This window comes from Filicampus tigris, chromosome 1, assembly GCF_054856515.1.
Source record: "Filicampus tigris isolate MCC_2025a chromosome 1, RoL_Ftig_1.0, whole genome shotgun sequence".
NCBI classification, from domain to species: Eukaryota; Metazoa; Chordata; class Actinopteri; order Syngnathiformes; family Syngnathidae; genus Filicampus; species Filicampus tigris.
In genome coordinates, this window is record NC_141217.1 from 29,019,276 (window position 1) to 29,034,277 (window position 15,002).

The 15,002-nt window shown below is 41.1% G+C and overlaps 1 protein-coding gene across 2 annotated transcripts in view; it reads right to left on the bottom strand.

The window, feature by feature from the left end:
* Positions 1–1,122: 1,122 nt before the first annotated feature.
* slc9a8 (solute carrier family 9 member 8) overlaps positions 1,123–15,002 on the bottom strand; it is a 28,331-nt gene continuing 14,451 nt past the window's right edge. For both annotated transcript variants that reach the window (XM_086030583.1, XM_086030592.1), the window contains exons 5-16: positions 10,378–10,461; positions 9,522–9,623; positions 9,368–9,402; positions 7,651–7,794; positions 6,867–7,008; positions 6,669–6,774; positions 6,459–6,575; positions 6,289–6,371; positions 6,088–6,199; positions 4,529–4,749; positions 3,845–3,991; positions 1,123–2,096 (exon numbers count right to left, since the gene is read on the bottom strand). In XM_086030583.1, coding sequence (XP_085886709.1) covers positions 1,983–2,096; positions 3,845–3,991; positions 4,529–4,749; positions 6,088–6,199; positions 6,289–6,371; positions 6,459–6,575; positions 6,669–6,774; positions 6,867–7,008; positions 7,651–7,794; positions 9,368–9,402; positions 9,522–9,623; positions 10,378–10,461 — 1,407 coding nt within the window. In that variant the 3' untranslated portion in view covers positions 1,123–1,982. The remainder of the gene's footprint in view (positions 2,097–3,844; positions 3,992–4,528; positions 4,750–6,087; positions 6,200–6,288; positions 6,372–6,458; positions 6,576–6,668; positions 6,775–6,866; positions 7,009–7,650; positions 7,795–9,367; positions 9,403–9,521; positions 9,624–10,377; positions 10,462–15,002) is intronic.

The following is a 15,002-nucleotide window of genomic DNA, read 5'->3' on the forward strand; positions in this document are numbered from 1 at the left end:
GGTGAAGTATTCTTCAAAACATGAGAAGACACTGCTGATCTGCTGCAGTCACATGGCCAGATATAAAACTGCAAAGACATATGTCGAAAATTCAGGTGACATCGCCAGTGTAGGAACGGAACTCGTTTGTATGGACTCCCTGTATGGTCTATGCAGGCCCACTAGTTGAAACACGGCATTCTGATTAAAATTGTGTGTGTGGAAAATGAGTTAAGCAACAAAATCCACCGTTTTTTTTTAGCCATCTCCGGGGTCGGCCATTTTGTAATTTCTGCCGACTGAAAATGACATCACACACCCTCAGGACTCAGATAACTACCAATCATAGCTCAGCTTCAGAACAGGTGAGCCGTGTGATTGGTCGTTATGTGAGCCCCGAGGGACTGTGATGTCATTTTCAGTCGACAGAAGTGACAAAATGGCTGTCCCCTGAGATAGCTAAAAACGGGTGGCTTTTTCATATTCCACAAACACAATATTAATCATAATCCCTTGTTTCAACTAGTGGGCCTGCAGAGTACATATTCTAGAAAACATGTTTGGGTTGACTTTCACTTTAATGTAATATTCTCATTTAATATGGAGAATCATTATAAAAATTAAATAAAATCTTGACAAACTACCATCTGTGGCATGAATCTAGATAATACAAGCATTTCACTTTGGATTGAACTACTTCCACAAAATATTTTCTTGATATGCACCTACAGCAGGGGCGGAGCCATAACGTGGCTAATGGGTGGGCCAGGGAAAATATGGGTGGGATTGAATATTTCTCTCTTTGCACAATCCTCCTGTCCCGACACATTGTGTATTCAAATAAAATGACAAACTGAATATGAGGTTCAGATCTTCCTTAGACAACCACAATTATGCTATTCTTAATATTCGATAAATTAAAAAACACAACAAACTCAAATCAAAAAATAATTTACTAAAATTTTATAAGTATTTATTTTTTTATGAATCTCACTGGGTGGGCAGTCTGTCAACCTGGGTGTACAACCAGGCCCACCCATAGCTCCGCCCCTGACCTACAGTAATGTACCGTATTATGAACATGGCATTGATGTTAAATAAGATCTTGTGTAATTTCTCATTTACAAAATAAGACAGCACCCGTAAATGCAAACCATGTGGTCAAACATGATTTATAAGATTTGTATTTTATTTACACATTGCTTGAGGCAACTCTATAAATCGCTGAAACCCACACACAAACATTCAAATAAAAAGCTATTCATTTGTGATGACCTTGATTAACGATCAACAGTAAAATCTGCACGAACCACAAATCCAGTTTTAGTTAAAGCAGCGTAGTTATCGGAATCTTGCCAGGGGATATACAGACTGTAAACATTGAACATTTCATCTGAGAGCCAGACTCACAAATTAAAGCAACTTCTAACGAGTCTAAAGGGTTTTTTCCCCTCTCTCTTTTTTTTTCACCTAGGAGCCGGTGTGTGCATTGTGACAATTTAACCACATCCTGTAAGCTTCAAATCAACAGTGGTGCAAACAAAGTAATAAATCTGGACAAAACTTTAAGAAAATAAAAAATGACACTATTGCACATTCTTCACCTGACACAAAGTAAACTTTCAATAAAGCAGAGCCTGTATAAAAAGTAAAGGTGTCCTTGTAATTCTTTACATTCAAAGAGTGTCACTTCTCAAGTGGCATACACACAGAACTTCTCATGTTGTGTCCAACATTAGTGATCTGAATCAACTGCTTATTATGCTGCAGACAATGTGGCATTCAAGTAAGGAACAATCCTTTTCCCAGAATTATTTTGCCTCCGGTGGTTGCTAGTGCAGTTTTGCCAAACTTGCTCATGATAGAACACATCCTAGCAAACTCTTCACATAGGCATGGCGGCAGTTGAAAAGAAAAAGGAAGTGCATGTGACTCAAGTCTTTCTGACTCTCACATGTCATGGAATAGAGAACGCTTTGTATTTCCATGCAGTGTGAAAGTGTTCACAGAAGCTCTGCCTCGTCATCTTCATCCTCCGAACCTGAGGGACCCTGACGAACTTCTTCATACCACTTGTTGGTTAGGGTCTTCATCTGGATCCTTCCGTGCATCAGATCCTGTTGAATACACATTACAAGTTAGCTATTGTGAACATGTACCTCATCCAATAATGTTGTCAATATCCAGAAGGATTTTCAGGTGTATTAATGCAGTGAACACTTTGATTTTGTAGTGGCAAAGTAAACAAACAAACAAAAACAAAAAAACAGTTTATTGCTGAGTCATCCAAAGTTATAAACACTATAAACTAGGGGGGTAACAGTTTTTGTATTCGTCCCGAACCGTCTCGGTATAGGCTTCACGGTTCGGTGCACACGACGGGCTGGGGGGTGTGTGTGTGTGTGTGGGGGGGGGGGGGGTTCAACGCCTGAGGCCAAGCGGCCGCCACATTTGTTGTTTTAAGAAGAAATAGATCATAACAACTGTAGAAGAAAAATGGTGAGTGCCGGAGAAAGCATGGAGCTAGAGCAGCCGTCTGCACAGACGTTTGTATAGTGTATTGTATATAGAGTATAATCAGCCGGGAACATTTCGGCTTCCGTACGGCCGCGATGGAGTGCAATGCTGCGAGCGGTGGAGTGAACAAGAACTGTGTGTCGGCGTTGTTGGACCTCCGTTCTGTATGTTGCAGGTAACACTTCAAACATGCTAACGTCACCCCGATACAGTTACCGGGAGTAGAAAAAAGGAACCCGCTCAACACCAACCCGCTACTTTTAAGCAGCGTGGAGAAGAGAAAGCAGACATAGCCAACAATATTCGTAATTACTGAAGCAATCGGGATATACATAACATCTATGCACCCATACGCTTTAGTCTGGGAGCCGGGCTTCAGACGTTTATTAAACATGTTGGAGCCCCGTTACAATGTTCCATCCCGGAACATTATTATTAGCAAGACTGTGCTCCCTGTCATATACAATCGCACAAGAGCCGTGGTGGAGTATAAGCCGTCCTCTGCTGCGCCCTAACTCTTAGAACGAAGTTAAAAGTTACTAGTTGGCAAGTGCTACCTGACTTTATCTGCAACCTCATTCCATCCATACAAGAAAGGGGGTTCCCTGTGTTTAATTATTATTATTATTATTATTATTATTATTATTGTTATTAATGAACAATCCTAATGTGCAAGTTTTTATTCTATTTCATGCTTTTATAACAGGGAATGTTTTTTGGTTTATAGAAAATTGAATTGTAACTTGCTCTCTGTTAAAAGAAAAAAAAAAACTCTAGCCTTATGCATTTGAGACTTATTACTGTACCGAACCGTGAGCCTCATACCGAGGTCCGTACCGAACCGTGACTTTTGTGAACCGTTACACCCCTACTATAAACATATTCCACTGGACATTTTCATTCTGCATTCTGACACAAAAGCAGTATAAAAAAATGTAGTGTGGTTGCTCTTCCTAGTGGAGACAGTTACAAATTACAATTCAACTTAGAAATGTCACAACTGAAAGGACGTGGAGATCTCAATTGAGAATTTTTTTAACATAAAAGTCATTGATACAAAAATTACAGCAGACAAAGTAAACAGAAGTGTAATGTGGGATACAATTAAATATCACAGTCTGCCCACGAGGGTGGCTATATCAATAAACAAAAAAATAGCTTGATAAAACAAGTTTTAATGTCAAAATTTTGTACTGGTATTTTTTGTTCCCACTGAATGCTGCGCACTCGCAAAATCCATCATTCATTCATATGCAGAGTACTTTAATTGGCTTAAAGGATTGCCAACAAAGTGATGAAGCGGCTTCCCATGTGGCGGAGGATTTCGGTCTCTCTTGCCATCTCTTACCTCCTGGGTGAGCCTTCGGGTGAAGAAGGGGTTAAGGTACTTAGCATCAAGCCACATGAAGCCCTTCAGATCCTGTCTCTGGTATATGTGAGCCTCATATTCCTCCTCCGTCAGTTCTGATAGATGCTCCGACTCAACGGTATTCCCCTGGTGACAGCAAGAAGAGGGTGGGGGTCAGATAAAAAGAGAGAAACGAAAGAAGACCTGACTAACTAGCCAGAGGGGCAAAGGGTGAAGGGAAGGAAGGTGGACCATGGGAAAAAAACCGTCCAAATGACACGACTTGTGTTGAGGATTGAAAGTGCAAAGGGGATTTTAGTTGTAGGGAAAAATGCAAGTTAACTGATCTTGCTCCCTTTTGAGTGCAGCATTCACATTAGAAAGACCTCAAATAAGTAAATGCTGCACAAAATACAGAAAAACAAACCACCTCACTTGACTTTTAACATGTTTCATGTTGACTCATTAACATGTTGGTGGTTTTTCTTGTGGTTTAACTGTGTAACTGGAATGAGAGCGGTTTACGTTGTGGAAATCGTGTGCCCTTCACAAACCATTTCCTACCCTTTGATGCTTTTCCCTCAAGAGAAATGCAACGGTCTGATGGTGGAAGATGGAGAAGGTGGCACAGCTTGTATCAATGCAACACATGCACATGCACGGGTCCGTGTGTGTGTGCGTTACCATTTTCTGCGTTTTGCTCAGATTGATGTCCTTCTTATTCTTGCGCCGTGACTGGCTGTCTTCAATGTCCATGATGCGAATGAGCGGCATGGTCCCACCCCCGAGGAGGAGGATAGTAAAGAGCACGATGATGATGGTGGTGGTGCCAATGAGTTGCCGCTTCTCAATTGGCTCCAGGCCAAGATGCAAGCTCAAAGCATAGGGGATAGCACCTCTCAAACCTTAAGGTGCAGAAATAAAATCGTAAAGTCAAAAGGCAGTGAATGTTTTTCTCCCCCACCATATAGAATCTAGACAGCCTCTATGTACCGTATTTTCACGACCATAAGGCACACTTAAACGTCTTCAATTTTCTCCAAAATGGACGCAGGGGCACCTTTTAACCTTAAAACAAGCATGTGTTTTACCATGCCTGGCCCAATAATATGGTGCGCTGTTATGTATGTGTTAAACACAGAAATACTACCCGTAACTGAGACTGCGCCTTTTAATACATTGGATCTCATAAGATGTACACGGAAATAACGTGGCTGGTCTGTGTATAACAAATATATACAATAATCCTTAAAAGTTTGACGAATGGTTGAAAAGCGTAAACTGACAGATATCTGAGAAGGACCATGCGCTGACCACAGCTACAGTATATCAGCCATCGTGTGTCAGATTTAGTTAAGCGGTAGAGCTGGCAAGAAAATTCATGAACATGACAGGCAGACTCAGGCCACTTCCTATGTGTTCCCATTCATGTCCTGGGTAAACGGGTGTGGCTTAAAGGGAAGTCAACCCAAACATTTTCTTAACAGTAATATGTTCTGTGTGCCTCCGTCTAAACACAGCATTCTGTTTAATATTGCTTTTGTGGAATATGTGTTAAAATGAAAAATCCACTCATTTTTGGCCCACTAAGGGGCAGCCATTTTGCCAATTTCTGTCAACAGAAAATGATATCACAGTTGCTCAGGGCTCACATAATGTCCAATCACGGCTCACCTGTTTTCTGAAGTTGAGTCATGTTTAATCTGAGCCTTGAGCAACTGTGATGTAATTTTCAGTTGGCACGAAGTGGCAAAATGGCCAACCCCTGAGATTTTACTGCTTAATTCATATTCCACAAATGCAATAATAACAGAATGCCATGTTTAGACTAGTGGGGCTGTATAGAACATATTCTTGTCAAGAACATTTTAAGGTTGACTTCCCCTTAAAAAAAAAAAGGACATGACTGACATTCGAGAATGAAAATACTTAAAACGTAGAAGTGCAATGCGATTTTGACTGCAGAGTCGTGTCCACAACGGTTCATACGATGGTTGGGTGGCTCAACAAATTTCCACGTGATCGCAACACTCTCAGAGGAATTCCAACCCTTGCGATGTGAATTTTCTCAAGAGTTTTTTGTAAGAATAAACACTGGATGTGAGTGATTACACTCTGACAAGAGGCGAACTAATTATTATGCACTCAACTGTTGTCTTTGCATCAGTGTTTACAGCACCAACAGATTAAAGCATGACTTCCTGTTTTTCTTTAGAAAACCAATGTTAACCGCCTCCTCTCACCACTGAACCACATGATGAACATCATCTTGGGTGTAATCTTGTGATCTCTGCAAAAGTTAAGGAGGAATGACAGGGGGAAGATGTTGACAGCACGGCCCAGAAGAACCAGTACCTACAACGGGACAAAATGGTAGTTAGTCTTCATAATGACGGGAAGCATAAACTACTGCCTCCAAATGTCATCATAACAAAAGCACTTACGATGCACCAAATGACAAATGATATTTCAAAGTTGTGAGGGAAGCTGAAGATGGATAGACCGAGGAAGGCAAACACACACGTCTCTGGAATGAAAAGTTAAAAACAACGTTAACGGCAACAATAGTGTTTAGTGATGGGAAAATGACGGAAAGCGGTGGGAATTAACTGACCACACATAAATGCCACTGTGCGCAGTGTCTGCTGCATGAGGATCTGGGTGACAGGAGACAGGTTGTGATGGGTGTAGTGAGACATGACGATTCCCGCAAATAGAATGGACATAATTCCTGTGGAAGGAGAGTGGTCGAGGTCCACATGAGATACTACTATCATACATGAGAGAAAAAAAAAGATTAGTCAACCTTCGAGTGTGCACTTACCAGACAGTTTAATACCCTCTGCGAGTCCGTATGGAAGGTAAGCAAAGATTATCATCATGCCAAACTCGAGTGAGGGAGTCTTCCTCAAGTCAAAGTGTTTTAAGAACTGGTTTGCAAGTTAGGGAATATCAGAAAGTCTGCCTGAAAAGACATTCACTTAGTACAACGCACAGAAACAGACCCAACATAGGTGGATACAAGAGCAGAGATGAGTCCTGTAAGGGTCCCCAAGGCAGCAGAACCAAAGAACATTTTGAGGAAATAACCCACTGCTTGCAGAAAGGTCTCCCAGCCCGTTACCCTGCTTGTGTCTGAGCGGGAAAAGAAGCCCTCTGCCGTGCTGAAAACACCAGACAGAGAACAAAATGGTGACAAAGAATCGTAATACCTTCAACTGACCGTAGAGGGCAGACAAACTCCATCATTCTACTCTAAAAATGCAATGCGTTTGGATTACAGTGAGCATACTCCTGCTACCAAACTCATGAATGACTTTATTTTATATTTGCAAGATATGACAGCGTTCATGAAGTAAAAAATATGTGATGTGTTTCCCAACAATTACACCATTTGCCAGTGAGTAAACAAAGTATCACATTTTAATCATTGTTGAGACTGACTTAATTGCACAAGTAGTATTTTATAGCTAAAATGAGAGATATGAGAGTAGCTACTTATTAAACTCAAATCAATTACGAGCTGCCAAGACAGAGTAGAGAACAATGTGACTGTGCACATGGTCTTTAGCCATGGTCCTCATGTCTACCATCTATTTATAATCTAGGAAGGAAAGGAGACACCTGATCACATTTCACATGTAACTGTTTGTGATTAGAAACAATATTTCTGTCATACTTGGCTATCAATAATCTAAATAGTTCCCTTGGTTGAAAAGAAAACTGTTGAATTGAGCATGAGCAACTAATCTGCCAGCAGGTGACAAATTTGCTGAGCCAGAAGAAAAGTGAAAATGGACTCTTACTTTGTGAGGACGATAGAGACTGCATCGTTAAGGATGCTCTCACCGAACACCAACATGTTCAGGACGGGGTCCACGTTGAGCGCATTAAAGATGGCAATGGTAGCAACGGGGTCTACAGCGGAGATGAGTGAGCCAAAGGCAAAACTACGGCAGAAGAAAGGTCATTTTAGGTAGACTAGGTTAATTTAATGAGTGATATACAAAAAAAGCTAGGTTCACTCGATAGTTTAAGCAACAAAAAACTACGACTGTTTCAAAATTGTTATGAACTGAGCAGAGAAAATTGAGAAGCAAAAAGAGCATAAAATAAAGAGAGACTTCAATAAAAGTTGCATCATGTGAGACCGCATATGGATAGACAAAAAAAATCTTCGTGCCCGTGTTCAAATGACAGGTTCTTGTGAAGAAAAAAAAAGGACTAAGATTTCACAACCTTTTCCAAAAAAGGAAAAAAACCTGAAAGCTTTTACAGAAGAGAAGTAAGATTAAACTGAAACTGATCGGCCAATGTGCACATCCTCTGACAACTGCGTATGTGGCCAGTGCTTATGTCATTAAAAAGTCCTTGACAATTACATTCAAAATCATGTTCAGCTTGGAGCCTGCACACACTTGCCACCATTTAAAGTGCCACTGATTCATCACAAATAAAGTTCAGCTCTTCTCGTAAGTTGTTCCTTTTGTATTTTTTTCCCTTACTCGCAGAAGCCCAGAGGTTTTGTGCCAACACTGATTTCTTTATGGACTGGTTTAAAATTCCCTCCACCTTGACTACCAGCCCTTTCACACTGCACTGCATTGCCCCCTTGACAAAACCATTCGTTGTGTATATGCAGCGACGGAATGCCGTGTCACAACACAACACGGAATTCGTCACTGCAAGGTGGGCGTTTGCCATCACGGCACCACGCCAGGAGTTGAAATATTTTCAATTTGGGAGTGGCTTCGCGGTGACGTCACGTGGCCGTCCAATAGGAGAGTGGTTGGGGGTCATTTCAAAGGGCGAACAGTAACAGGAAAAGCATCCATGGTACTTCCTGGTAGGCTGCTAAGCAACCACTTACAAAAATGGGCTTGTACCAGAGTGTCGTAGTCCAGATGCAGTGTGGAAAGGCCTTTAGGCTCCAGTTCCAGCTGAAGAAAAACACCCCCAAAGTATACGGCCACCACCACCATGCTTAATTGTACATAGGCTGTTCTTTGCGTGATGACCAGTAACCCATTTGCGTTAAACTAACCTTTTGAAATTATGGCCAAAAAGTTCAACCTTGACTTTATCAGACCGTGACGCATTTGCCACATGTGACTGGAACATTTCAAGTGTGTTTTTGCAAAAGGTAGCCTGTTACGGATGGGTTTCTTTGTACTGTAAGCTAAGGCTTCTGTTGTGACACCCTACCCCAATAGCACAGACATATGAAGATGGGACTGTTGTTTTTCAACATAGAAATAACACAAATGCAACTTTAATAAATAAAGTAAAGTGCAATCTCATCTGTGCAGGTTAAATGATCAGTGGCTGAACCTGGTACTATTCTCATTTTAATAAAGAAACAGCAGTGAATTAAAATTTAACACCCCCCCCCAAAAAAAAAAAAAAAAAAAACACAAGTGGTAAGGAGTGGGTAGGTAAGGGCTAGTTTGATTACAAATCTTTCTACTCTACTTCTTTTCAACAGTATTGCGATAAAGGCTGTAAAATATGGGACAGTCTCACCTATCTGTCATACTCATCTTGTAGATCACATCTGCCTGAGGGGAAAAAAAAATGGAAGGATACTCAACACTGAGCAATGTGAATAATGAGGAAATGCATCACGCTTTAAAGACAGTTATTTTCTATGACAAAATATGGCCTGAGCATATCTTACCTGTCCAAGGAAGTAGATGCCTCCTCCGACGATGAAGGCAGAGATAGCCGTGCCAATCACGGCAAATAGGGTGATGGAGCCAATGTTCTGGAAGAAGTTACCCTGAATACACATGGAGGCACAACCTTTAGTATTGCTGATATGATTACAGTGGTGAGGCAACATTGGTCACATTACTATCAGCAAATAATGTGAGTGTGCCTGGGAACCATTTAAATAGAAACAGTTTGTGATGTGTAAGTCAGTGTGTTTCAGTCAGTGTGTATGTCGCAAAACATGCAAAACAAACATTTTTCCCAAAGAATCACTCAGTGATGTCACCATTAAGCTTTAACGGTAGTTGTCTATCAAGGTTCTTGCAGTGAAGCTGTGATCGTTTAGCACTGAACAGGAGTCCAGAATATGAATATGATCACGTGAGGAGACTGCCATACGACTACGTTTGATTGGTGAAACACAGTCACATGGTAGAGCCTGGCACAGGTCTCTGGCAGAATATATGCGCCTTTCTCAGAGAGAGAGAGAGAGAGAGAAAGAGAGAGAGAAAGAGAGAGAGAAAGAGAGAGAGAGAGAGAGAGAGAGAAAGACACATATGTACGCGGAGGGGATTTAAGTAATTACAGTTTCTTCTTCACAAATCTACTCAAGTAAATGTAAAAAGTATAGTGATTCAAAACTACTCCTAGAAGTACAAAATTTCCCAAAACTTACTCAAGTAAATGTAACGGAGTAAATGTAACTCGTTACTACCCACCTCTGTGTATAACATATACGGTACTTGATTTTATTGTGCACAATCTCACGTTACACAAACTACAATGGCAATAAAAGACAACTTAATTCTGCTGTACAGTACCTTATGTAAAGAGTATCCCGATTCAAAGATAATAGGTGGCAGGAGCAAAAGGAAGAACATATTTGGTCGGAACATTTCCTCCTCCTTTTTGAACACAAAAGAAGGAAAAGTCAATCAATATTTCACATTTTAAAAGCAATTAACAAAAACAATCATCTAAATTATATAAACATTGAACAAGTTATCAATGAATTGGCAAACAACTAGAGCGCTCCCCAATGGTCAAAAGCCATCAGTGTAGCGCTAGGGAAATTTAACATGCAAATTAGCGTGAACAGTTTTTAACATCCTGAAATTAAAAACCACCGAATTCAAAAGGAGAGTAATCGGACAGATCATTTCATTTTTATGAAGTTAAATCAAATGGATTTGTCACTTTACTGAAATACTTTAGTTCCGCACATTTGTCTGTGTAAATACCCACAAAAGAACAAAGGTAACGTTGGAAGGCCTTTGGAAGGCCCATCTCAACATTGTACCTGTGCTACTTTTCACTTTGTAGACAAAGAGCACCACGCAACACATGCATTGAACTGTGCTAATGTGTTTGCAATGCGACAAAACACCAAAAGGGATTCACCAGGTGCCAAGTGTCACAAAAACATCAGGTATTGTTTTTATGTATGTGGGAGACACGGACAGTAAGCATTTCGGTAAGTAAGCTGTATGGAGAATAGGACGTTATGCTCATAAAATTAAAAATATTGGGGCCCATCGTTCTAATATTTGCAGAGGTTGAGGTTGACATACGTAGAGATGTTCACATAACGTAACGATCAATTAAATGTTTTTGACACTGAGCGTTGTGAAACTTGTTTACATGAAGTGTTCCAGTCCTGTGATTAGCACACAGTTGGAAGTAGGAGGTTTGGCTGGCTCTTACGTCTCGCCAGAACTGGGCACTTGACCCTTTTTTGCCGTTCCGGCCACGACCCTCCACCCTTGACCTGGGTACCCTTCCGGCCGTGACCCCGCGCCCTTATTCATAAAAATGATCACCCCCGGCCCCGTAAAAATTTTTTTTTGAAAAAGACGTGCATGACACGCCACGGGAGAGATGCTATCGTTATAGGTTTATTTAAAGATCATTAGCTGGCTAATTTACGATTCAAACCGTGTGCTTACTTCCATTGCGAGCCCTAGGGTTGGTTTTGTCGTATTGTATAATTATTTGGGGGGAACACAGATGACAAGAAGTCTGCAAGCATTCAACAAGTTACTTAATTATTTTCCCTACTTTCCCTCCTTCACATTTCCCGGCCTTCAAAATAAAAGCATACCAGCAAACCACTACACAGCAGGTTTGCTACGGCGTATTTCTGGACATTTTCAGACCCTCTTTTTACCCTAACATTTGAAAAAAAATGATAAAACATATACTGTAAAGAAATTCCTGGGATTGAATGTCTGGACTGTGAAAAGACATGTAAATTTCTTTGGGATTGATTAATGGCCTGAGCAATGTGCCTGTCTGGTTCAGCCCATGGAATCGATGTTTGAACGGCTGCGCACCACCGCCTTCATCATCATCATCATCATAATAATAATGATGATGATGAATAATACCCACAAATATTGCTTTATCCAAACAGTGATCTTGACACTAATCCAGCAAAGAAAATGAATCTAACACATGCTTCTTGTTAATATTAAGTCCACCATAAATATTTTTTATTCATTTCACTACTGGCAACAATCATCAGTTGACTTTATATTTGGCTGTGGACAGGGGAATTTGAGGAAGAGAGAAGCCATGCTTGAACGGCAATAAAATAGTGCTTTATCTGACAGCACATATTAGCATGTTTGCTTCTGCGTGACTGGCGCTCGCACGCACGCACACACACGCACACACACACACCATGAATGCCAGAAAATTCATGCATGAATTTAAAAAGAATTACACTTGAACACACATGCTATAAAAAGACATGTGAATCCCCCCCCTAAGAATAATCCACGTACACACGTACACAATCCCTGCGACCTTTGCTTTTTGATCATTTCGGTGCTATAATGAAATCATTGTTGCATCCCAGCTAAATGGGCCAGCCTCGGTCAGGCGTGGGCACCATGTGCCCGTGCATTGCTCTCTGCTTGTCACTGAGTCTGTGCATGATAGACCATGTGGTCTTGCATGAACAAGTTTTACTGTATATGCACTATGAACGCACACACAGGCACGCAGACTAGTAAGTGAGTGTGATGCACATGCGCCATCTGCCCATGCAGTCATTCACTTGAAGGTGGATGTAAAAATCTATAAATCGAGCAAGGAGCCGAGCAACAAACTATGCAGCACAAATGTCAACAATTTCGCTAAGTGCATGTTCAACTCAATACACTGCGTGCATTAGAAGCAAAAGAAGGAACGATCTATTTCTGGGTGGTGGCTGAGTGGACATTTGTATCAGTTTTCTGTCAGAAAGATCGAAGAGGGCCGGTCCATATTTAGTCCATCAAGTCAACAATCTCTTCCTTTGTGTATAGGCAGCAGTGTTGACAGCTTGTTCGAGCCTGTGTGCCCCAATGACCCCATGAGCAGATGGAGGCGAACACAGTCTGCAGTCATCAGCTCCAGGCACAGCATACCCATGACGAACAGGGATGGAAAATGACCCCTTGTGGTGAAGTCGACCAATAGTTCTATTTTTCGATAGCTGAGCAAAGCACACATTGTGCAAGGTTATGTTTAAATCACATATTTGTTGGTACGCTACCAGAATTATGCAAAACGAAATCAATAATACTGTGTAGAGCGGTGGCACGGCGGGCCAAAAGTAGACCCCATTCAATTGCCGTGCCACCTGGTAACTAATTACAACAGCTTTTTTCAGACATGTATTAAAAAGCAGCCAGCAAATTAAAAAAAGAGGAAATAATATAGCAATTAACAGAGAATGCATCTGCTAGCAATTATTGAAGAAAAAAAGAGCTCAGCGTTTTCAGCCTCTCTTTTCCATCGATTTTTGTCCATTTGATCACTTATTCAGGACTTAAGCCCCAAAACATCATGTCGACACAAATCTACACTACTCTAACTACAAGCTGTTTAAAAATAGGTCAAGCATAGGGACTGCATACAGAGAATGTATGTTGGAGAAACAGTCGACTCTTTTGCATACCTCCTCACTCGGATGTAAGATAAAGCATAAATTCAGAAATGATTGTATGTTACTGCTCTACCGGAAGTTTGGAACTTTGCCTTTCAGGGAAAGTGCAAGGTCAAACATGAATATTAACATCTGAGACTGAAGAATGTGTTGGAGTGACCAAGCACACACTCATATAGTCTAGGGGTGCCAAGATTAGTTCACTAATCATGATGACTTTGACGATCAAAATCGTCTACAATTTTAATAGTCGATGCGTCGTTTATTTATACATTTATTTGGTGCATTATTTTTCTCTCAAAACTGCCTTGTCTTGCCCACAGTTTGATTTTGTAGGCCAATTTACTGCTTTTAAATTAGGCATACTAGTGAAGAAAACCAAAACCTCTGCGGGCTTATGACACCGCCACGTGTATATTCTGATGCATTTCATTGGTTAAGAGAATGAGAATTAAATAATAAATAGAGAATGATGTATTCACTCTACCGGATTTAAGGGTAGAAACATAAAGACGCAACAGCGCTCCCGGCTCTAGTGGTAGAAACGCGGTTATGCGCTCCCGTCCTTAATGGGTTAAGAGCCGCATGAAACCGGGTAAAGAGCCACATGCGGCTCGCGAGACACGGGTTGGCCAGGCGTGATACAACATTCTGTTTTTTTAGACCTCAAGGAAAATGAGTGTATTCAGAATCCAAATGCAAAAGGGATTTTTTTTACTATGCTGCACTGTGCGGACACACGTGCGGACGGGGGATTTTGCAGCAAAGGGCAAAGAAAGCAGATTGGTGGTGAAAGGCAAGGGCAAAGCCTGTAATGCCAGGATGCGTCTGCCTTGGTGGGGTCTATACCTTGCTGTTTTGTGGAGCGATGCTGAAGGTTTGATAGATTTGCAAAATGGGCCAATTTTAGAAACATGCTCGCTGAGAGAGCGAGCAGGAGGTAGAGTGAGAGAAGAGAGGGTATGAGTGAGGGAGAGCGGGGGAGAGAGAGAGCAACAGTGAGAGCGAATAAAACTGCAGTATTGATAAGCTGCATCCTTAACGGTTATTTTAACCGTCTTGGAGAAATTATTCAAATTAATTGATTTGATCGATTAATCGATTGATTTAGGCTATATGATTATTTTGCACTTTCTACCTCTCTGATGTCGTCTATAACTGACAAAATATATTCGTCTAATATGCATGTTCACAATTAGAGGCGAGCCATCTTGCCCCATAGCTTTGCCATGCGCGAGAGGCACCTGTGTCTTCTTCCTGTACCAATATAGTGCTGTGTAATCATATTACAACATCACATTTAGTGTTATTAAAAATATCCATTGTGCCATATAAGCATATAATCTTATAATGTTATTTTGATGCGTGGTATCAATACTTGTGCAGCGTGGCAGCGACCCCACCATCCCAACCCCACCTACTCGGGCTTCAAAACCACGATGTCACCGTGTCACCGGCCGCAAATTCAGCGGCTTTCAAGGCTCCAAGGAGTCAGGTTTTAAGAACGTACTC